We start from the raw sequence: 23,899 nt of genomic DNA on the forward strand, positions 1-23,899 counted from the left end.
TCCTTTTGAATGGTGTCTTGTTGAATGTGAATTTCGGGGGTGAGGAGTCATGGGGGAATTATTTGGACTTTGTAGTTCACTAGGTATGGTGTAATAAATCTCTCTAGAGTTGATGTAAGCCTTGATAAGACTTCTTAATGTATCTGTGAACCTGCAGCTTCTCAATCTGAGGGAGATCTTTGGATCATATTTAAAAAAACCCAAAACCCCAGCAAATAAAAACAAAAAAACCCACACAAAAACCAAACCAAAACAAAAAAACCAAAACAAAACTCAAAAGCAAACAAAAAAAAAAACCCCAAAACCCAAAAAAACCCCCACCAAACTCCCAAACAACAACAAAAATCCCAAGCAAACCTAAAGTTTCTTATGGTGCCTTAACCTCTCTCAGGTGTTTCATATCCAGCTGTCAATATGCTGTGCCCCCTTTTTCTCCTATTGCAGAGCCTGGCTGTTTTGTTCCTTTACCTGCGGAATGATTCAGAGTGGTTGAGGCCATCTTTACACTTAGTTGTGAAAATCAGTAGGGATTTGGAGGTAGGCTAGTTGGTCCCAGCACATTATGGTAGTTGTGTGCTGGTCAGAATAAGGTTGCTCAGAGTGGAGTCATACAGGTGTTGCAGCTGTAAGAGATGCAACTCTTCAGTACCCCAAAACCCAACAAGTTTGTGTAAAATATCTGACAACTTAACTCTTTAGCTTGATGTAGTAATAGTAGCTCAAGATGAACTTCAGGTTTGAAATGGCCTTGATTAGCTGCATCAAATAAAATTTCATTTTTCAAGAAAATAGTTTTTTCATGCAGCTTTTACTTTTCTTAATATAAACATGAGTTCTTATTCTTTGGTCTTTTGTAGAATAAAGGCTATTGAAGAGCACTTATTTTATGTTCCACTTGGACACAACTGCTGTTGGGTTTTATCTGTGCAGCAGGTGGTACTTGTTCCTTCACCATGATTCTCCGTGAAAACTGCGGCTTTCCCTTGTTGGAATTTGGCTTAAGACATTAATTGATCAGTTTTACCTCTTTTTGTGTATTGATAGTAGCTGAGCAGTTCGTTAACTGAATAGGCTTACAGTGGGGATCTGTTCTAATTGTTATAAATGGTTCACACAGCCTTGAATTTTTTAGTTGCTGCAAATTGTTGTGGTCATGAGAAGTGTCGATAGAAAGTGCAAAACAAAAAACAAATGATACTGCTGCAGTTCTTGGCAGACTTGTACTGGAATTTGCAGATCCAGAATATATTGCTTTGAAGTACATATTTTAATTTGACTGCATCCAAAAGAATGTATACAAACACTTAGTGCAGACTGGCATTAACTTAAGTTTAACTGCTTACAATCCTCATTAGCTTTAACCTTTTCTTTTTTTCTTATGTTCTTTGTGACAACTTACTGAAAACAAATTTCTGTTTGTGTGTGAAGCAGTTGAAGCTTAGTGAAAACTGTCAAAGGGATTTTTAGTTAGACTATTCTTAGCTGGGTATTGATAGTTCTCTCTCTCCATCTTGTAGTCACAACTGTACTTAGTTAAAATCTTTCTTACGTTAGTGGATTGCTTATTCTGCAGGTGTAAAAGAACTGTTTTTTGGTTTTATTTCTCAGGTGTTTTTTGGGAGTAGCATTTTGCCTGGCCAGAAATGTAAGCTGTGCTCTCATGGTATTTTATACAAGAGCTGTACATAATGTGTGTTCAGATAATTTTGCAGAGGTGTTATGCCATCCCCATCAGGATAATATGAAGGCCTGTTGATTAGCATGAAAACATTGTCCCACACAATACTTTTGTTGCCTTGAGTTCAGTAGTTTGTTGTGGTAGGTAGTCTGAGAATTTTTTGGTTTTGTAGTGTTAAAATTAAGTTTAGTGGATTTCTTAGTCTTCAGCAGCAGAATTTGTTCCAAATAGAAGACCTATCCAGGTGCATGTCACTGCAGTTGGTAAACTGACTGCTGAGGCAGTTGGAACTCTAATTATGAAATTACAGCAATACATCTGTGACTTTGCACCTCTTCTAAGGATGCAGTATCTGCACAATCACATGCGTTGTCTTCCAAAAGACTGATTTCAAATCCCGATCAATAAAAAAAAAATAGGCATTGAAAATCACTTCTGAGACTTACATTAGTTTTTATCAGGAGTTTCCATCCTCTTCGTTGATTCACAGTGTAATAATAGGCAATAACAATTTCCTGATTATGCTAGGCAGGTCTATGCCTAGTAAAAACCTGGCACAATAAGTACGTTCATAGTGTGAGTGAATGACTTGGTTCTTGAAATGCATTTTCTGTAATTGGAAGCTGCAGCAGAATTACACGCTTAAATGCAGAGTAAATTATAAATCAGTGATTATCTGAGACAGATTTCTTACAAATCAGCATATTTTTAATCTGCTCCCCCAAAATTCCTTAGTTACAGCCACAGTTTATATTGTCAACAGTAAGAACTATGATATCAACAAATATTACTTCCATGAAGTGTTTAGATGTGGACATGAATATGCATCTTTGGTTTCTGTTACTCTGGTTTGTTCAAATTTAAGACCAGTATTGTGGCTGTATTTGTGGCTGATGTTGGCATTACGTTGTCATTTAACAAGCACCATGTAAACTGCTTTAAATACTGCTTAAAATAATCATATTCTGCTTTTCTTTTTTGCAAAAAAAAAAAAAAATAGGGCAGAGAAATCTTTTCTATCCCAGTCAGCTTTTAGTTACAAGACTGAATTTGGAAACTGTAGGAAGGTATTGGTCTATTATTTGACATGAGTAGCTTTGTCTAGGCTTTTCTACAGTGTATTCATTGAGTTTCACACCTTTATATACGTTAAACTTTGAAGTGTCTGATGAAAAGAAGAAAAGCAACATGTGAATACCTGACTTCCTGAATAGCATCTGGGATATCTGATTTGTGGACAGCCTCATGAGATGAATTTTGAGCTGTCATATGCAGCAGCAGAGACATTATCATTGACAGCACAGAAAGGAAGATAGTACTCAAGGATTTCCAAATGAATTGCTGCCTACAGTCTTCCTGTCTGTGTGCTGTGGGATTAAGTAAACTGAATCTGCTGATCTTTTGGGTTTTTTTTTTCACTTGTTCATTAAACATACCAGTGGCCATTTTTTTGACAAAACATACCATTATTCACTCATCTTGCTGGGGTAAAAAAGTAATGCAGAAGCCCTGCTGTGGAGGTGGTCCCTGGTGTATTAACTATCCTTCAGCTTTGCTGTATGAAAAGTGCTGGTGCTTGAAGGGCCTGTGGGATACAGCACTGGACACTGGTCTTTTGTTCACTGCTGTATCTCTCATGCAAGGAGGTTAGTGGATGTTTGAATATTGAGTGGATGTAGAGTTACCTGTGACTTTAGATGTGAGTTTTGAATGTTAATTTTTTCTGCCTCTAAATTTGAAGTGTGTCTGAGGATGTTCAGTTGTTTTGGGTCAGATAAGAATATTGGCTGCTGAGTTTTTTTAGCCTTGTTTCTTCTGTGATGCCAAAAGCTTACAATTGAGAATCTAGAGCGAGTCCTTTCTATAACTTCATGTGTAGCTGTTAGGTGTTCTGTTTACAAAAACAGGTAGATATTCATAGCAGTTTATACAATGTAGGTTGAGATTTTGACACTTGGGAATTGTAGTGTGGCTGCAGAGAGATTACAGGAGAGGATCTAGTCTCACTTCTGTTGTGCTTCTGGTTGTGTTTAGATGTGTCAGAGTGGTCTTTGTGTTGTGCTGTCAGCTGGAACTGTATGCTCAGGCTGAGGAGGAATAATAAGTGATCCAATGAATGCAAAAGGAACTTTAAAAGGAAAATTTTTCAAAGTGAACAGTAAAATACTGAAACTGTTCTGAATAGGCTTAACTTAACATCTGCTGTTTGAATAGGTACCAGACATGGCGGGCTACCCTCACATCCGTTACATTTCATCGGGATTGGATGGAACATCATTCAGAGGCCCTTTCAGGGGCAATTTTGAGGTTTGTAATAGAATAAAACTAGATATATGTCAAAATGTGTCATGAGGGAATATGGGGAGGGTGTATGATAAGAGCTAGTTCTTTATATAGATAGAAAAGAACCGTGAAGAAAATACCCTTTACTTACAGCATGCCCTCATCAGTGTGGAGTGGGACAAAAGCATATTGAAAAGCTGGTCAGGAAAAGGTGCCCTGGACAGTGCAGGCTTAGGTGGCATTAACTGACAGTACATCTGGCTGTGCCCACCACCCATTAGTAGGACAGAGTAGTCACATGTTGTTCTGGTAGAAGGTAGTGGTGTTTCTGAGTAGCTGTGCCAGGATCCTCCAAGTGAGGCTGAGACTTGGCCATATTAACGGTGCTTGCAGAAATTGTATAGTGCAGGAACTGGAAAGGAGTGCAGGGAAAAACCAGGAGAACATAAAAGGTATCAGATGCAGAGAGTTAATGACCTAGTCCACTGAAAACCTCTTCAGTGACACCTCATGGTTCTAATAAACTCATTGCTGGAGAAAAATAAATCAGTCATTGTATTTCAATTAAAGCAAGTTTTTTTATTTTCTTCAAAGCCTTAATGACTGTTAGAAAGCAAATATTTGCATAGCATATTTTAATTGCCTTTTCCTCATTAGACACAGAAGTATGAGTGAACATACTGATAACCACTCCTAGCTGACAAACAGTCTCATTTTTTGTAGTAAAATAGTATTTCCCCAGAACTAAAAATACCAGACAGTGTTGTGTGGGTTTTTCTACAGAAGCCCATCACTTTTCCCACACAACATGCTCTTTTTGGCTTTGCCTATGTTTGAGTAAGTTGGGAAACAAGAGTTTGTCATTCTAAAAATGAAAATGGGTTAGAATAAAATTAATACTTCCTCAAGGTAGTTGAAATAATGGTTTTTACACTGTTTATTCCTTCGTGATTTTTAGGAGCTGATTCACTTGGAGGAACGACTAGGCAATGTTAATCGTGGAGCAACACAGGGAACTATAGAAAGATGCACATATCCACATAAATACAAAAAGGTGAGAAATTCTCAAATTGTGGCCTGTATGTAACATTTCTTTGAACATGTAATAGTGTTTATGGCTAGCTTAGATCTGCAGAAATGTCAGCTTGAAAGAGGGCATTTTTTCTGTATCTTGAAATTTCAAGGATTGTAAACAAAGCTTACAATGCCTTTTTTTTTTTTTTTTGCACAAGGAAAACTTAAAATTAGTTCCTTAGAGCTCCAGTGATATGGTAAACAAAAGTGGTTTGGTATGATTAACTTGTCCAGTAGTTATGAGTAGCCTTGTGTGTACTGATATAACCACTGATGATAGCAAAATTGTCAGCAGACTTCAGTGATAGCTCATAAACTAAGACCTTATGTTGGCTGTAAACAGTTCATGATGCTTATATATATATATCAATTTAACCTTTACTTTGAGCATATGGGGAAGACTGGAACACTAGGAAGTTTTGAACCTAATACACAGATCCAGATTCAATAACTGAGGTTATCTCTCAATGGGAGTTCAGTCTTATAATATAGAATCCCATCCACATTGTCATACTGTTCTTTCACACTTGATAAATAGTGACAAGACTCTAGGTTGAAAGGGTGGGGTTTTTTTTTCCCTCTACATGAATGAAATTAAGGTATTTAAACATAGACAGTAAGTAAAAAGACAGGTTGCAGCATTGTGAAATTAACATGTTCACAGTCTAGTAGACTTTTGTAACTAACAATAGTTAAATCTGAAATGTCCTGCGTCTTGCTCCAAATGCTGGTTTTTGATTAATTTTGGTTCAAATACATTTGAATAAATATTACAAAATGTTTTAAAAGAAAAATGTGTTGAATATGTATCAAAAACAGATTTTACTCAGTTTGTCAATAATGTCATCTCTACTAATAAGGTAACAACTGATTGGTTCTCACAGAGGAAACTGCACTGCAAACAAGATGGGGAGGAAGGAACAGAAGAAGACACAGAGGAAAAGTGCACCATCTGTTTGTCTATATTGGAGGAAGGTGAAGATGTCAGGTAAATATCATTGAATATCAGAATATAATGTTAATGTTCTGGCTTTGACATCATACCTGAATATGGTGCACTGCTTTGCAGCAGTGCCTAGGTTAAAAGTTACAATTAACTACTATCTGTCATTGAACTAATACAGTAAAACAAGCTGCAGTTGAAAATACACATTGTTCAGTCTGTATTGTGTTTAGATAGAATGTAGGCTATTTTATTGCAGTCTTCCATAGTTTGACTGCCTGTGTTACAACATGAGCCTGAGCTGATGCCCTGAATTAATCAGGACTGTCAGTTTAGTTTTTCTGGAGTAATGCTGCTTAAACTCCAGCAGGTTTAAATCAGTCTAATACAGAAGCCAATTGGTGCTTGACTTCATTGCCCATATCCATTTGTTTTTGGAACTAGACAGAATGCATGTTCAACTGGAAAGGCTATGAAATCTGTAGGAAAACAGAAATGACAGGCCTCATTAGCAAAGCCTCCATTGTGTTTTCTTCCAGTGGGTTTGTTGATATGGAAATGCTTTATTAACATTAATGTTTCTCTGTTCTGATGACAGGCGCCTTCCCTGTATGCACCTTTTCCACCAAGTATGTGTAGATCAGTGGTTGATTACTAACAAGAAGTGCCCCATTTGCAGAGTGGACATTGAGGCTCAGCTGCCCAGTGAAAGTTGACACTGCTTTCCAGAACTCTTGTCCTCCCTCTCGCTCCCTCTCATCCTTCCTGGTACTGCAGTCAACCAAAGATGGCATGACTTACCTGCGCAGATTTGGAAGCATTGAACCCAGAGTGCTGGCTCTGCTATATGGTACAACTAATGCTAGACCTACAGTTGATGTAGAAGACAGTTGAGTTTCAGTGTATTTATAAATTTTTATTTTTTTTTAGGTTTTACTTTTTTTTCTTTAAATTCATTACTGTATTTTTGCATGGTTCCTTGTATTGCATTTGTTTGCACATATTATGGGCTTTGTGACCCCAGACTTGCAGGCGAGATTAGCTGCTTTAGTAAGTAGAATTGTGTGGTCTCTTTTTTGGTTTGTTTTATGTAGTGTCAAGCTTTGAAAGTATGATTTCACTCATTACTAACCTCGAATTCCTTAATTTAATCAATCATATATATTTTAGTTTAAATGTATAAAGATCAACTAGAAAAGGATAATATTATGTATTGAGACATTCCTTAATTAGGAAAAAATGGCTGCTGTATATTTACAAGATCAGTTATGAGTCAAATAACATCCTTAATACTGGGAACAGAATACGAACTATATTCAGTTTGACTGATACATATAGCATACTCATCACCAGAGTTTTTGTCTGATCAGATTTTTGTGTTTGTTTTTTAAAATTTCAGCACAATGCAGATATATTTGAATGTCAATATTAAACATTTAGACTGCTGTTCAGATTGTATTTATCATTTTCTTCTATGTCTAGAAATTTGAATCCCTAACTTAAATATATGCTGCTGTGAAACAGCTCTTAGTGAACACTAAATGTTGATTTCAGTTAGCTGGATTGTAGATACTTGCAGATTGAATGATTATTAGGGACATGGAAAAAGAGCTTAGAATCTGTTTGGTCTTCTGCTAACTTAAGTTGAAGTATCTGCGCACATTGAGGGTTGTTTTTTTTTTTTTTCTTTTGGGTTTTGGGGTTTTGATTTTTTTTTTTGGCTGTGTTTTTTTAAAATTTGTTTGTTTGGGTTTTGTTGGTTTGTGGTTTTTCTAATATAAAACCATTCAATAAGGAATTAAAGCTGCAGGGTTTTTGTTTGGGTTTATATACACGAGTTCATAGAATTTCTAAGGATTCCAGGCTTGTCTTGGGATTTTTATTAGATTTAAAGTTAATAAAGTTAGCTAAATCCACTTGTCTCTTGTTTTTATTTTTCATTAGTAAGTTAAAAGCTTGTAAATTCCTGTAGAAACTGAGACACAAATTATGTGGTTACCTAGTTTTTGCCTTGATCATAGATTCTCTCTTTATAAATTACCAACAGTCCATCACTGATTGAAATATTTTCTATAGTTAAGATTTGCTGCATAATATAGTATATAGAATTAAGTTATAATGTACTAACATTTTGCCTTTGAAGGAGGTTTTAATCCATATCAGGATTCAAGTTGCTCATCAACATTCTTTCACAAATAATAGATTATAGTTTATTTAAATGTGCTCAACATTGCAAAATGCAAATGTGCAAAAACATTGAGACAGTATTACTGTCACTTTGGAAAAGATGTTCCTTGGGGATCATATATGAACATGTTAATTAGCTTGCATTAAGCCACCTGCTTTGTGAGTGGATTGAATAATAAATACCTTCAGTTTCTCTTGTCTGTGTCTTTCATGATCAGATTACATGTAAAATGGTTTACAGTAAACCTAGAAGATAAACTGTTATGTTTACACTAAAAAACAATCCATTTATAAATATGACCTTATCTAATTTGATGCCTGTTTCTGTATGATTAAAGCTGCTTCCCTTTTATTTTATTTTTTTTTACTTGTTAGTAGTAGCATTTGCGAGTACAGTGTCTGTTGCTGACAACAAACTTTACACCTCTGGCACTGAGGCTTTAAACAGAGAAATTTTATTCCAGCATGTGTAATAAATGGACCTTTTCAAGCTTAATTACATTGCTAAAATGGAACTTAAAACCACTTTGCGCTTGTACAATGGGGGATATGGGAGAGAGGCAACACATGATTGGACTGCTTCAAAACCTGACTTGGGTTTATGCTAAAGCTTCTTGAACATTTTGGCTGTAGGAACCTGAAAGTGACTGCGAAGTTCAAGCTAAAAATGAATAGAAGTAACTGGAAGGACTGAACAGACACTTTGTGTTTTCCAGTGACTGTTGATGGGATATTAATTGACCACTAATGCTTGAAGACTGATGATACTCACTTCTAAAAGTTTCCAAGAAGGTACTTGAGAGATACAGGACAAAAAATCCAGGGCCTCTGAAAAAAATGAGACCCTGGGTATGTGATAGAATCTATTTTGGCTTCCTTACAGGACAAAGAAGCACAGGTTTGGGAGAATTTTTTTTTATTTAGGATATATTTTATGAGTCTGATTTGAGTGCCTGGTACTAGAGGTATTTTAGAGTGATCCATTAATTGATTTCTTATATAATAGCTACTGATACTGTCTTGCTTTTAAATGTATGCATAACATTGTAATGTGATGCTGAACACTTAGGTATTTGTCAGGAATCAGTGTTCTGATCTTAATGCTATTGCAGGGGCTAAAAAGCTGCAGCTTACTTCTGTTCCAGAAGGTTGTGACTTAACCGTAGTTTAAGGGAAGGAGAAAGAATAGGCTTTTCATTCTGAAAATTTCCACCACTTACTGTGCTTTATATGCTTAGATGCATTGCCTTAAGTTTTCTGCAGCATCTTTGAAGATAAGATTCTCAACAGTATGCATCAAATTACTTTTCATAAAAAAAATCCATTGTCAAAAGAAATCCTTTTGTATGCAATAAATAAAATGTTAGACTGGTATCATTCAAAATCTGTTTCTTTTGCGATTCTTTTGTCCCCCCTTCCCTTGTTTGGATCTGTGAAAGTTTTCGTGTACATGTATTAATTACTGCAGGTTCTGCCTAAGAAAGGCTCTTAGTGAAAGAGCAGCACTTAGCTGAAGTTAATTATCTTACTAAACGGAACCAGCTGGGACCGTGGACTGCAGTGCCCATGTTGAGAGACCAGACAAGAACTGTAAGTAGACTTTTCTGTCAGTTTAGGCAACTGCGGTAGCGTTGAAGTTCCCGAATCTCGGGGCTCGTTATGAAACCTCCTCCTGCCCCTCGGCCAGCCGCTCCGAGCGGGAGCGCCCTGCAGTGCCGCCCGGGCACGAGGCGCTGGGTGCGCTGGGCGCGCAGGGTGCGGTGCAGTTTGCAGTTTGCAGTTTGCAGTGCGCGCTTTGCACTTTGCAGTTTGCAGTTTGCAGTTTGCAGTGCGCGCTTTGCACTTTGCAGTTTGCCGTTCGCCTTCCGTTCCGGGCCGCGGCTCCGCACTGCCGCAGGGAGGCGCTGCGCCCGCCGCCGACACCGGAAGCGGCTCGAGCCGTTTCCTGCTGGGGCGGAGCCTGCGGCGACGGGCCAATCGGACGCGTGCATCGTACGAAGTTATCCAATAGTGGAGCGGCACAGGGTTTAAAGGGAGCGGCGGCAGCGTGAGGCAGCGGTCGCCGGTTTGGCTGTCGAGCGGAGCTGTTGTGTGCGGAGCGGCGGCAGCTGCTCCCTTCGTGTCCGTGCCCATGGCGCTGCCGGTGACGCGCCGCGCCCCTGTGAGTATCGTGCGGGCCGCGGGCGGGCCGGGGGGCGACTGAGGAGCAGCCGGGGGGGCGAGAGAGGGCCCGGCCGCTCTTTGCCCTCTGAAGGCGGCCGAGGGCCCCGCCGCTCTCTGCCCTCAGGCGGCGCGGGGCCGCACCTGAGCGGGCCGGGGGTACCGAGGGGCGGCTCTCGGCTCTCGGACCCGCCGGTCCCCCGGCCCCGTGCTTGGGCGGCTGCGGCTGCGGGCGGGCCGAGCTGTGGCGCAGCGGTGGGAGGGGGCAGTAAACGGGCATTGCTCCCATCCCGGCCTTGGCCGCCCGCGCCTCCCCCGCGAACAGCGGGTGTGGGAGTGGGAAAACAAGCTGCTTATGGGGGAGGTGTAGGGAGGGACTGTAGCAACCTCTGTTCTGTGGTAATTCTCTCATGGTTTAACTGAACTCCACGAAAAACCTGGAACCTGGTGCTTTCTTTGCTGTGCGTAACAAAGGATAATAATTTTTGCGTGTGTAGAATAGCTTTTTTTGTTTATACGGCATGTATGTAACAAGGAACTTGCTTTCTGCATCCTCTTGGGGGCGCTGATAGAGTTACAAAGTGTGGGATTGTCGTTAAACATTAGCAGCTGAGCGCTGTGACCTTAGAGAGTATGAGACTGGGTGCAGTAATTTTACCACACCGTTCAGAGATACACTGCTCTGAACCTATAGAGGAGACTTCTTCCTCTGAACATACGTGACTGGCTAGGAAATAAAAGCTGCTTATGTGTAGCAGGCACTGAGGTACAACGGTGGTAAGTGTGTAATGGAGTCAGGCATTGGAAAGTCGTTGGTTTCTGACTCGTAAGTTTTGCAATTTTATCATTTCAGATCACTAGAGGGATGGAGAATGCTGTGGCTGACCTCAGAAGTAAAGCAAAAACTCACGTAACTGGCAAAAGGGCTGCTTTAGAAGAAATAGGGAATAAAGTTGCAACGAGAGGAACGCACGTATCTAAGGTAAAGGAAAGTTTGAAGTCTGTGCATGGGGAGAGGTTGGATTGGTAACTCTGTACTAATAGTAATTGTTTTCACCACAGAAAACAGAATGCCCCAAACCATCCATAAAGCCTGTGAAAGCACCTAGCAAGATGACAAATGGAACTGTACTGCCTAAAGCTCCAGCTGCTGTGAATCAAGCAATCAAAGAAACTGAAGTGCCAAAGGTAGGAAGAGATGATACTGTTCTGATTTTTAATTTGATTTGCAGCTTCAAGCTCTGCCTTCACCATAGTTAATCTGTAACTGTATCTGAATTCCTCTGCTGAAAAAGCAAAGTCTCTGTAACGAGGTTTTGGTTTAATGCACGTGGTACTTAAAGGCTGGCGTTCAAGTGGCAGAATAAGCTGTTGAAGTCTGCTTTATCTGGCTATTACTAGAAGATCTTGGGATTCTGTGTTTGTGGTATCCTGGTGAAAACTTGCTGCACTGGAGCCTGAGCTCAATTTCATCTTCCATCTAAAGAAATTGTATTAGTGACTGGAGAAACATGGAAACAAAAGGAACATTGAAACTTAAACCCTAGATACATAAAATGTGTTAACAGATACGATCTGTTCCTTAGGTTCTGTCTCCTGTCCCCATGGATGTCTCAATGCAAGAGGAGGATTTGTGCCAAGCCTTCTCTGACGTGTTGCTCCACAACGTCGAAGACATTGATGCTGAGGACTGGGAGAACCCCCAGATGTGTAGTGACTATGTGAAAGACATCTACCTGTACCTGAGGAAGCTTGAGGTAGGATGCCCCAGGGCTGCCCTGGTGTCTGGGGGGTTAGCTGGCTGCTCACCCTGCTCTCCCCACAGCTGCAGCAGTCGGTTCGGCCGCACTACCTGGACGGCAGGGTGATCAACGGGCGCATGCGCGCGATTCTGGTTGACTGGCTGGTCCAGGTGCACTCGAGATTCCACCTCCTGCAGGAGACACTCTACATGTGTGTGGCCATCATCGATCGCTTCTTACAGGTAACAAATACTTCAAATCATGCACAGGAATTATTCAGACAGTTTGTTTTGAAGGAGTTTAGGATTTAATCTTTCTTTAGAAATCTACCAGCCTACAAAATCTGCTCTCTGTGTAAGAGCTGTGACACTGCAGCATCTTAACTGTGAGGCTGCTGCCCTTGAGAATGTCATCATACAGACTGAGTGACTAGAGTGACTTGGACTAGAGTGAAAAACCTCATTTATATGAATGAATACTGTCATGATGGTATTCTAAACTGATAAATATGAATCTCTTTATCTAGACTTTGACATTTGAGGCCTGCTTTTTGAATTCCTGTGTTGCAGAGTCATCCAGTATCTCGCAAGAAGCTTCAGCTGGTGGGTGTAACAGCACTGCTTGTAGCTTCAAAATACGAAGAGATAATGCCTCCAGATATAGCAGACTTTGTTTACATTACTGACAATGCCTACACCACTAGTGAAATTAGAGAAATGGAGATGATGATTCTTAGAGAATTAAACTTTGATCTGGGACGACCTCTTCCACTCCACTTCTTAAGAAGAGCATCAAAAGCTGGGGAGGTGGGTACTTGTCCTCATTATCTAGCACTTTCCTGTATTTGTAAAGTCTATCAGGATTGCTTCTGACATTTTTACCATGTGATCTTATCTCCTTCTGCTTAAATGCTGGGTGAAGAAATATTCAGCTCTGAAACTCCACCGTGTGGAGTAACAAGACAATGTCACTTGTCGTGGCCCAGTGACAGCCAGTAGTAGTTTACATTTGTGTTTACTGAGACCTGTGTTCAGCCTTAGTGGCAGTAATTTTACTGTAAATTAGGAAACTGCTTTTAATCTTTTTAATCCTGGTGATCAGGATACTTATTAGTAAAACAGTAGCAGTGTTGCAGTTCTTTGTAATTTCTGGTTGCAAATACTGTGTTACTTAAGAATCAAAAGATAAGCTCTCTTTGACCCTACCCTTTTAATTTCCCCACCTCCATAGTTACATTCAAGTGAACTTGAGGTGGGCTTCAGTTACTTCAGCAGACCACTGGGTAACTCAAAAAAGGTTCTCCTTAAGTCATTTTACACCTCCCCTGGCTTAGTTTGTATTACAGAGGGAGCACTTGTGTCCCTAGTTGGGCACAGCAGCTTTCTGTTATAATCCTTCACTTGACTTTGTGTCCAAATGGCTGCTGTTCTAGACTGGTTTGGGCTCTAGTCTTGGTTTTGAGAGGAATGTCTGTTAGAAAGGACGGTCCCTAAACTGTAGTAAAGATTTTGCTATTTTGTTTTGTTCTTGAATACAATAAGCAATTGAGTGATTATGCTAAAGAGAAGTGAAATTCTGTGGATTAACAAGCTCTCAACCTCCTAGGCTGACGCTAGGCAACATACTCTAGCAAAATACCTGATGGAGCTGACACTGATAGACTATGACATGGTTCACCATCATCCCTCAGAGATTGCAGCTGCTGCATTATGCCTGTCTCAAAAGGTTCTGGGACGTAACAAATGGGTGAGTATTTTTATCAAACTTGGAGGAGTCTTTTTCTTTAGGCAATGGAATTGAACCAATAAAACAAGTACTTTAGAAAATTGTGTTTCAGTTGGTAAGAGTGCTGAAATGACAGTTGGACAGACTGAGGCATAGCGGGCAGGTAGAAAAAGGAATGTACCACTGAAAACTCCCTGTCTTTTTCTGTGAACACTGTGGTACAAAAGGATCTTTTCTTGAAAGCATTGAGTTACAGAGTGCTACATTCTACATAAAGGTAGATTTTCATGATTCCTGCAGTGCATGTAGCATAATAAAGTTGTGGACCATGAATAGTGAATTGTAATTTAGCTTTTTTTATTTTTTATTAAGCAAAAAATTGCTTTTTTTTATCCTTTGTTGAGTCTAGAAACAGGGCCCGTGAACTTGATGTGTCCAGACTTCTGCACATCCCGTTACTCTGGGTCTGTCATTTAAACTGACAGCTCCAGTTTCCAGCACTTGAGGCTTAGCCATGAAGCTCAGGGTGTTTGCTGGCTGAAGTGATTGTGCCTTGAGCAGCAATGCCCCCTTGGCGAATCTCACATTTGTTATGTTACTGTTCTGCTGCAGGGTACAAAGCAGCAGTACTACACTGGCTACACAGAAGACAGTCTCGTGATGACTATGAAGCATATGGCCAAGAACGTGGTCAAAGTAAATGAGAAGTTAACAAAATACATTGTAAGTAGAAAGACTAATCCTTTCTCTAATTTTTAAAAATAGCTTTGCTGTATATTGTGGCTCCTTAGATAAATGCTCTGGATGTTATCTTAAAGCATATGCTGTTCTGACAAGCCTATGAGAGGCTGTTGCATTAAGCGTTAACATCAAAACCTTTTATACAAATTGTGATGTTGTTACTTTGCAAACTGGTTTGCCTTGTTTGCATGTTTTCTGAGCAGGCAGGCAAACTGACCCAAAATTATCTGCCTGAGCGTAAATACTGTATGTGTGACCCTTTTGTATCTCTGCTCTCTACTCTGCAGGCTATTAAGAACAAGTATGCCAGCAGCAAACTACTGACGGTCAGCACCATCCCTCAGCTGAACAGTGAGATCATCAAGGATCTGGCTGCATCACTCCTGTGAAATCCCTGGGCAGCCAAGGCCTGATAGGGTGTGCACTTTGTCCATTGCTTTTGTACATAGCATTCCAGCCTTCCCACAGACAGTTCCGACTCACACAGAAGGTGACATTTTAAGTTCGCTTTGTAATACAGCTTTCTACTTAGAAATAAAACTCCTTCCTTTTAAATATTTTGAGCATGACTCTTTAAGGTACAACCTATGTGTATTTGCAATCTAATGTCCCAACAGGACATTTGACTAAATTGGTGATTGTTACAACTTGGTTATTCTCTGGTTGTTTCCAAAGAGACTCTCCAAGTTTTGTACAGTGTATTATATTTTTTAACTTATTTTCACTCTTAACATAAAGAGCAGCCAGACAGTGCATTTTTTTTTGTGTGTACCTTAAAGAATACTAAATAAGTACTTATTTCAGTGCCTTGTTCCAAGGAAGTACAGTGGAATTTTTTTTGTAGTTCGTTGCCCTCAACCTTGGGGAAAGAAGTAGGCTAGTTTTAAAAGGTATTAACTTAGTAAATCTTTGTGTTTCTCTGTGTGCTTAAAAGGGAGTGAAGGTAGAAAAACTGGAAGTCTCCTGTAATGCTAACAGCTGTGTGGAGCTGTAGGGATGAGACCCTTTTGAAAGCAGCTCAGCTCTTCAAACCCTCTCCACTTCCTGAAAAGATCCCCCTTGTCTTTTCATTACCTGTTCATGTGCCCACATCTTCCTTCCCTCTCCACACCCAGCTTCTCCCATAAACCTGGCTCTGATGTAGAAGGGAAGAACCTAATCCTACAGAAATGACCTACACCTCAGTGCTCCCTGAGGGAAGGATGTTGAAGCTACTGGGTTTTATCTTCACAAGCAGATTTTTCTCTGCCCTGAGATAAGTAAGCCTAGCACTTATGCAAATGGTCTTCTGAAAAATGTGCCTCATTCCTTGCGTGCCTGTAATTAATTCCTCCCTTGGAGTGAGGTCTCATTTCTGACTCCCAGAAACAGCTTCTATAGACAGTCATGTTCAAGAAGATTGAGTGTTTACCTAAGTTAGACTTAAGTAGTGTTTTAGGAGGGAGGGATTCAAGATTTTTAGCTGTATCTTACAGCTTACGCAACTTTTTGATACCAACACATGCAGCGTGTTTTAATTGCTCTTAATATGAGAGAATGAAATGCACAGCACTTCACCTGGGCATAGGGTAAATAATTTGGTTTGGAGGAAAGAGAGGGTTTTTTCTTTAAGTGAAGTTAAATCCTGAAACCATTATTGTGAGGGGATCTGTTTGTATACATGAGAACAAACTCCACAGAGAACAGACTTGTTGATCTTCCTGTGTTTTATTTTATGGAGGTTCAAAAGGCAAAGCAGGAATTCTCAGAACTGCAGGGCAAGCAACAGCCACTCTGGTGGGGGAGGCAATCAGACTTGGGCAGTAACACCTGTGCTTTTGCTATTTGAAAGGAGAGGAGTAGTGCATATCTGTAAGTACCTGGCATAAAAATTCTAGCAGTACTACTTCATAAGAACAGTGGACTACTACATTATACATTTATACATGTTTCTATCATAACCAGTTTTTATATACAGTATATAACTATTTCTATAAATGTACAGCTCTGCATAAAGACACTTCCTATAACAGGTAGAGTATTAAACATAAATCCAACATGGGCCAGCCATATTATAATATAAATCTTGAAGAAGGCAACATTGTTTAGCATACAGTACTATGTGGTTTTCTGTTTTAAATTCTTACAGTGCCTGTTGGAGTCCCTAAACACATTTGCAAACACAAACCAGTTCCATTACATCTCTGTACAGAATTACTTAAATAGACCATCACAGTAGTTTTTTAGATGGTAATATCCCAAATGAGCCTAAATCTTTTTGACATGTAGCAGCATACTCAACATGTTCCCCAGAATGATCTGCATTAGAGGAAATGTACTTTTAACATGATCTTCAGTAGATAATGAAAAAGGTTACTGATACTCAGCTGAAGGCACTTATTAAACACCCCTTTCCAAGTCCCTGGTCTGTAAATCACCTGTTTCAGGAAGATGGTAGGTTTTGAGCATTCTTCACTTACCAGGTATTTAAACCAAGTTTTAAATATAATAAATAATTGGTCAGTTCATTGCTGTATGGTGCTGAGACAAAGATTAAAGTCTGTACTGTGGTAACTCTTCCTGCTCATACACAATTTACTGGTGAAGATACTGCTGGGAGTGGCAGATCTTGGAAGAACAATGTCCTGAAGGCAAGGGAAAACTTCTCCAACCACTGGTACCTTCATGCCAATATTTCTCTTGACAGTCTTTTATATCTTGGTGACATAATTGTTGGGAAACAGACCTTGTTTCCCTCGTAGTCTTCCTGTCCACCAGCCGGAAGGATCTGTAACAAGGACAGCAAGGTAAGGAGGAGGGCTCTGCAAGCCATTTTGTGTACTTGGTGCAACCCTGCAAAGCTGTGCCACTCAGTGAGAGCCTTCTTGGGAAGTAATGAGGGGAACAAGGGATTTGGAGTGTGTTCATTGTTAGGCTACATCATTTTGTCTTTTAGGAGGGTGCTTTGGAGACCCAGAGTTTGAATTGGTTAATTACTTTTTGCTTGTGTGCTACAGCTGTGCTTTAGGCTAATTTTCCTCCAGAGCCAGTGCCAGAATTCCTGTCTCACTAAATGTACAGCTCTGCAGTACCCAGTGACACAGGTCCCTGCTCTGTCTCTGACATGCCACTGAGTGCAGAGGCTGGACTGGGCTGGAGGTTTCCCTGTGCCCCAAGCCATCATGGAAGACATCCACAAGCCTGGCAGGAGAAGATGAACTGTGGGGTGGCTCAGAAAGTCCTGTCCTACCTCCCTGTGGCAATGTACTTGCAAGCTGAGTGCTCGAGTTGCAGCCCTTGTGAGCGCATACCTTCCTTGATGATGTCGATGACGTCGTTGGCGTTGAAGCTGAGCTCGTCGGTGTCCTGCGCGTCGTAGGCGTAGAGCGCGCGGCACTGCGGCACCTGCGGCTTGGGCTTGGGCTGCGGCTTGGGCCTCCCTCCGGCCGGCGCCGGGCGGCTCGAGGTCTGCCTGCGGACACTGACAGACAGGGGGCCATGGCCTGTGGAGCTTGGCACTCAAACCTCAGCTTTAGCAAACCCCTCTGTCTCACCAAATTCATTTTAAACATCACAGTACAAGGGGAAAAGGACTTTCTTAAATGTCACAACAATTAAAAATAGCAGTATGAGACATCCCTATGAAAGGGACAGAGTTGCCATCTCTTTCCAATGGAAATGGATTGGTAGGTACTTCCCAACAGCAGTTCAAACGCTTAGAAGACATTTAGTGCTCAGGCTGAAACGTAAGCAGATGTGCACACGCGGTTCATGCATATCTTGGGAGCTACACAGCTTAGGCTGTGTCTCCCCTTGCCCCAATGTCATAGTGATTTCGTTTGCAGTATCAAAACCAAAGTTCTAGCTCACAGGCTTGCTACTTTACCATTCTTGTGACTAAGCTGTAACAGAGACTTGCATCTCTTTTAAGTTGCCTCAGATTCCAGGGCCATCTATGGACTTGTCCTGTTATAGCCAACTCTGAAGCAGCAGGGGAGGTGCTGCACAAACTGTCACAGCTGTGACCACTCCAAAGATTAGGAAGGGGAAAGAGGGAAGAAATGCATTTTGCCAGCTCAGCAGCTAATACAGGCTGGAAGAGAGAACAGGTATTAGACTAAGTATATCAGTTTAGTAATATATATGCTGAATGACTAAAAATGTAATGATGTGGAGGAGCATGAACGGAGATGGTGTCATGTAATGCCATGAGGTTGCAGGCATAGTTGCAGAGCAGGGTTAGTTACTTACATGAACTCCTAGGCTAAATTTTGTCAATACACCTCTGTCTAGTTCCAATTTTGTAGTGAACTGTGCCAGAAAATAATATTTGAAGTATGGATTGCAACAGCACTTGAGTTCTCAATTTATCTACCAGGGGAGACAGTTTCTCTTGTTCTTTAGCATCTACTGCCTTTGCTTGGGATAGCAGATGTGAAACCTAGACCTACATCTGGCAAGTACGGAATTCAGCACAAGTCTTGGAAAAGTAAGCTCAGCTTTTGTGCAGCCACAGTAGAACTAGAGTATCTTAAATGAAATGTTCTCCTGGTGGGAACATGCTGATTTTAATCTTGATCTTGTAGTGGATTGTTAGTACCACTGCATCCTTCTTGGCAGCTTTGCTAAAAAGAAACCTAATTCTAATCCTTCAAAATTAGATCTACTTACATATGGCTATGGTTTTGTAAGACTGAATTCACACCTCTTACAGCTCGCAGCTTCCTTTTGAAAAAGAGCAGGCACAGAAACACTCATCTGAAATCCACTGCTGAACACAGTTATGTTGTTTCTTTTCAGTGCATTAATAAAGGAGCTCATAATGCTCAGGAAGACAGCCTTGGGAACGGCACTTTTGTAGGAGTTTGGTACTTTAGATTGGTTACTGCTGTAGAACACCTGGGATGTTTGGTTTTAGCTTTATCCTATGGCTTATGTATTTTTCTTGTTTTATGAACTGTAGGCTCAAGAACAAGTAAAGTCTAGTATTAGTGAAAGAGTTGAACAGAAGAAGCTGACATGTGATGAAAATATTTCACCACCTATAAACATGGAGGTTATTACAAGAAGGAAATGTACCTGAAGGTGTTAGCATGTGCTGATGATAGGTTTGAAAGTGGTAAAATGAGTAGCAGTAGCCACTTCTTTCTTATTTGAAGAATAATCTTAAACAGAAAAATGCTCTAAATATGCCTGAAATACCTTACAAGTAACACCTGGCACAGTGGGGTAAAATGACTGCCATTAGTGTAACTTCAAAGACCTGTACATTCCTAACTTAGCTCTTAGTTATGTCTTTAGGAACTAGAACGCCCCTCCTTAGGAACCCTGTGCACTTTTGATACTCAAAATCTATCAATTGTGCCCAATTAACATTGTAGCTAATATAATAAATCAGCCTGTTGGCTCACACAGCAAAAAGAATGCTTAGGCCAACAGGGGAATTTAGTGCAGAACACCTACTAAGGAGCTCCTCTGCTGACTGACAGAAAAAAAGAAGGCTGTTTGTACAAAAAGTTGCTCTTGATATGGTTAAAAAAATATACTTTTGCTGTCTCTGAAATCCCCATTCATGTAGATCATGGGAGTCATCAGCAAGCTGCTTCTTCTAAACCAAATTCTTTTTTTTCCCTAGAACTGCTGAATAGGCAGCAGTCTTTCACAATTCAGTGACACTCAAGATTCCCACTACGTAAAGCTCCACTAATGTTCTACAAGAGAGTGGAATAAGGTCTGAGCTAAAGTAGAAACTTTTAGGTCATTGAAAAACTTAAATCTTTTTAATGCCTTCAGCATTGAAATTTAAGATACGAAACTAGAACTGCTTCACCTTTATTCCTGAGGGTCTAGGATGAAGTATGTGGTTTGAAATCGGATGGAAGATGATGATACCTTTGAGTATAGCTCAATAGCACAGCCTGGCCATTGATGTACAGATTATATCAGTCATGAACAGTTTGAGTGTGTGAAACTATTTGCAAAAATGGACATTTTTTATCAGATTCAATGTCAAAACTCACCCAGCTGCTCCTTGGTCAGGTACTTTCAAGAAATCCAAGCTTTCTGGTTGCTGTGAAATCCTGCCTGCTCCTCCCGACATTTGCCGTGGTAACACTGGTCGTGTCATACTTGTGTAGAGGTTCTTCTGATTGGCCCAGTGATTTCCTGGGATGTGGGGATGGGCTGCAGGCTGAGGGGGATTTATTACCCCATTTTGCTGCTGACCTACAAGTAAATAAAGTGTGAGTGCCTGCAGTTACCTTCACTTCCAGCTCAGTGAAGGTAAGCTGTTCCCTGTGCTGATTGATGGCTTAGCTGTCAGACTCAGCTCTCAGAAAGCCCCACCTGTCAAGGAACCTGACAGCAAAAGGATGTTGGAATGTTGATTTATACTCAGTTTCTGGTCTGCTGACAATTGATTTTGGGTTCACAACTTCATGGACTCTCGCTCAGGTTTAAGACATGGGCCCTGAGTGTTCCAGGCAAGCACAAGGATTAGCTCTCAGCTGAGTTCCAGTTTAGCTACCATGGTACCACCACACCTCTCTAAAACACTGCACAGCATTATATCCAGGTAAGGGTTAATCCAAAGCTACCCAGAATTGCTTCTTTTTCTTTTGAAGTTCAAACTCAGTCTACCACGAATTCAAGGATTTTGACTGTTTTTATTAAGTTGCTATAAATACTTGTCTATTTTAACAAGAATGGGGGGGGGTTGCTTGGGGTTTTTATTGTTTTGCTACAAAAAAAAAGCCTCGATGCTACTTTGATAGTTGAAAAGAAGTTTGAATTTTCTAGGAGATGACAGGGGTATATGCCCTTAAATAAATAATTATGCCTTTAACTTGAATTTAAAGCAAACCCACCCAGGTCTGAGCTAGTTGCAGTATCAGGGCTGCAATCAGAGCTCAAGGCTGCAATGCTTTACATTTCTAAAACCCCTGTGGAACAAAATGGGAACTTATGCTTCTATTAAAAATTAGTTTCCTTATGCTATGGGTGACCCTCTCCTCTCCCCCTGTGATTATGCCTGCTGAACAGCAGAAGAAAGAACAGCTGTGCAGAGAGAATTGATAATCATTGGCACCTGGAAAAATCCTGCCTTCAACAGCTGCTCTTTGCTTCTGAGATTTGCTGGGTACCATGGCAGAGCTAAAGGGTCAAAAACTCCTACATCAACCCCTCTGCAATCCAAGCCAGCCTGGCACATATACATTATGGTGCTATAAATAAAGGTTTGGGTTATTGTGAACATGTACAGAAAAGAACACTCTGTTTACCGACTGCACCATTGATTTCAAATCTGGATGTGAAAATAGCAGAACCCAGATAATTGTTTGGGACTTTCAAGGAGGAATGTGCCCAAATCATGACATGGCTTCAAACTCCTTGAAAGTCTGGACAGTTTAATTGGAGCGCTTTTGTAGCACCTGCCTGCAATTTTGTTTTCCCAGCTATGTGTGGCTACTTTACAATAGAGTGTAACATTCAAAAACCAACCAAAGAAACCAAAAGCCATGTTACTGTAACTGGTAAGAGGACTGTAAGAAAGCCTTCTACTCACCCTTTAAATGTGATACCCCAGTGCCTGCGGGTCAACACAACATTCAAGTGTCACTGTTGAATTTCTCCTAGCTATAAAACTCCTGAAACAGTTTTTTGAAAATACAAACCAGACTCTCCTTGCTTTTACTGATGCTGTACAAATATTCACTATCTCTGTTTGCTGACAGGTCAGCTCGTACAGTAATTTCCCACTGCACTGCCAATTCTGGCAGATCCCCCAGTCCTTAGTTTGACTCATACAGCTGTGAGGATTTGGAATTGTCTATTTAATTTGGTGACCAAGACTGGTCACACCCCCAGCTTCCACCATTAGCATTGTGCTTCTCAGTAAACAGCAGCTGACTGAAAGAGGACTCTTTTTGTTAAAAAGTAAGTACTCTGGGAGTGTAAGTAAAAAAAAAAAAAAAACCTCTTGGGAAATGTTGGCTCAATGGAATATTGTTCTCCCCTCTGAGTTCACAAGCAAAATTAATCATATCTGCCCAGGGCAGAAGTGGAACACCCTAATGACATCAGAAAGAGCCTTGCTGTTCACTGGCACAGCTGCTGTATCTCAGCACTCAGGCACACAGGAGCTGTAACATGTCTGACAGGGCAGGACAATGAGACACAAATTGCATTCTGTACTGTGCTGGCACTGAAAGCAGTTCCACTGCAAAGCATTGTCTATGCCTTGATAAGCACACAGCTTGTACCCTGCACAGTGGAGGCTACAGGGTCAGGTTTAGAGTCACTGGCCTACACCAAATCTCTGAACAAGTCACCATCCACAACAAGCAGGATGGCTCTGGGGAATATCAGGTTGACTGTCTGCAGATTCCAGCAAGACGCTTCAAAGAATGCCTACAAACTGATGTTTTCCAGGCAGGATCTTATGCAGAGAAATTCAAATTGTTACCATGATTTTTTTAATGTGTGAAAATTACCAGATGACGTGAGAAAAAAGAAAGCCTGCATTTGGAATTCTGTTAACCCAAGCTAAGAGGACTTACCCGGAGGAGGTGGTGCAGCTCTCATAGGGTAAGTCTGATTTTGAGACCTGCTGGAATAGCCTCTGCCTTGGGTAAGGTTCCGTCTAGTGGGCCCTAAAAGAAACCAGCAACATTCTGTTACCCCTTCACAATCACATTACTTAGGTAAGTCCTGCTGGCTGCCAAGTATGGATAGAATAGGTCAACCATTCTCTATATTTATAAAGCATTCCCTGATTTCTAGAGGAAATTCATACTTACGGGAATTCTTTGGTAGCCCTGGTCCAATGCTGATCTGCAGCACTTTATTACTTGGTTTGAGAATGGCTACATCTCCTTGGCCTTGCATAAACTGCAATTGTCGAGAACCAGCACTGCTCCAGGGCCCCCAGCTCTCCTTCTTCAGCTTCACTTCAAGTCTGACAGAAGCATTTGAACACACGAATGAAAAAAACAGAATTTCTACATCAAATCAAGACAGTACTGCTTGGCAGCAGATAACTTAGAAATATAAAATTAAAAGCTTAAGACTGAGAATCTGTATTCCATGAGTGACTCAGCTGACATAAACCACCTAATTAAATCTCTTTTCCATGCTTTTTTTTTAAAATGTTCTTCTTAATTGATGTTTTAACTTTCCTGGTACAGCTTTTCCAAGGAAGTTTAATATGCCCTGGAGAGCACAGAGAGAACAGTGAGCTTTGAGGAAAAATGCACAAAGGTCCATATAAGAGCTGTGTGAGCCCTCAGCCACCAGTGCCTCTGCTGGAGCTGCTCACGTGCTGTGTTGGTGAACATTCCCTGCACACACTGGTACAGGTCACACCCATGAGATGTGTGGATGGCTGTG

At 40.7% G+C, this 23,899-nt stretch overlaps 3 protein-coding genes across 9 annotated transcripts in view; 2 read left to right on the forward strand and 1 right to left on the reverse strand.

Annotated features, from left to right (window-relative positions):
- RNF111 (ring finger protein 111) overlaps positions 1-9,549 on the forward strand; it is a 45,947-nt gene extending 36,398 nt beyond the window's left edge. For 3 of the 7 annotated variants that reach the window (XM_085070759.1, XM_085070762.1, XM_085070760.1), the window contains exons 11-14: positions 3,893-3,985; positions 4,920-5,015; positions 5,896-6,023; positions 6,577-9,549. In XM_085070759.1, coding sequence (XP_084926885.1) covers positions 3,893-3,985; positions 4,920-5,015; positions 5,896-6,023; positions 6,577-6,694 — 435 coding nt within the window. In that variant the 3' untranslated portion in view covers positions 6,695-9,549. The remainder of the gene's footprint in view (positions 1-3,892; positions 3,986-4,919; positions 5,016-5,895; positions 6,024-6,576) is intronic. The other 4 variants (XM_085070763.1, XM_085070764.1, XM_085070765.1 and 1 more) reach the window with 3 other exon arrangements.
- Positions 9,550-10,166: 617 nt separating this feature from the next.
- CCNB2 (cyclin B2) lies at positions 10,167-15,088 on the forward strand. The gene is made up of 9 exons (XM_085070772.1): positions 10,167-10,326; positions 11,179-11,307; positions 11,388-11,513; positions 11,912-12,082; positions 12,151-12,309; positions 12,637-12,873; positions 13,673-13,813; positions 14,405-14,515; positions 14,821-15,088. The coding sequence occupies exons 1-9, from the start codon at positions 10,297-10,299 to the stop codon at positions 14,920-14,922; spliced, it is 1,206 nt and encodes a 401-aa protein (XP_084926898.1). The 5' UTR covers positions 10,167-10,296; the 3' UTR covers positions 14,923-15,088.
- Positions 15,089-16,221: 1,133 nt separating this feature from the next.
- Positions 16,222-23,899, reverse strand: part of MYO1E (myosin IE) — a 107,783-nt gene continuing 100,105 nt past the window's right edge. Inside the window, exons 24-28 of the mRNA XM_085070771.1 lie at positions 23,311-23,468; positions 23,071-23,163; positions 20,533-20,737; positions 17,824-17,993; positions 16,222-17,300 (exon numbers count right to left, since the gene is read on the reverse strand). Coding sequence (XP_084926897.1) covers positions 17,224-17,300; positions 17,824-17,993; positions 20,533-20,737; positions 23,071-23,163; positions 23,311-23,468 — 703 coding nt within the window. The 3' untranslated portion in view covers positions 16,222-17,223. The remainder of the gene's footprint in view (positions 17,301-17,823; positions 17,994-20,532; positions 20,738-23,070; positions 23,164-23,310; positions 23,469-23,899) is intronic.

Source organism: Lichenostomus cassidix, chromosome 10 (genome assembly GCF_008360975.1).
Source record: "Lichenostomus cassidix isolate B80296 chromosome 10, HeHo_3.0, whole genome shotgun sequence".
Lineage (NCBI taxonomy): Eukaryota > Metazoa > Chordata > Aves > Passeriformes > Meliphagidae > Lichenostomus > Lichenostomus cassidix.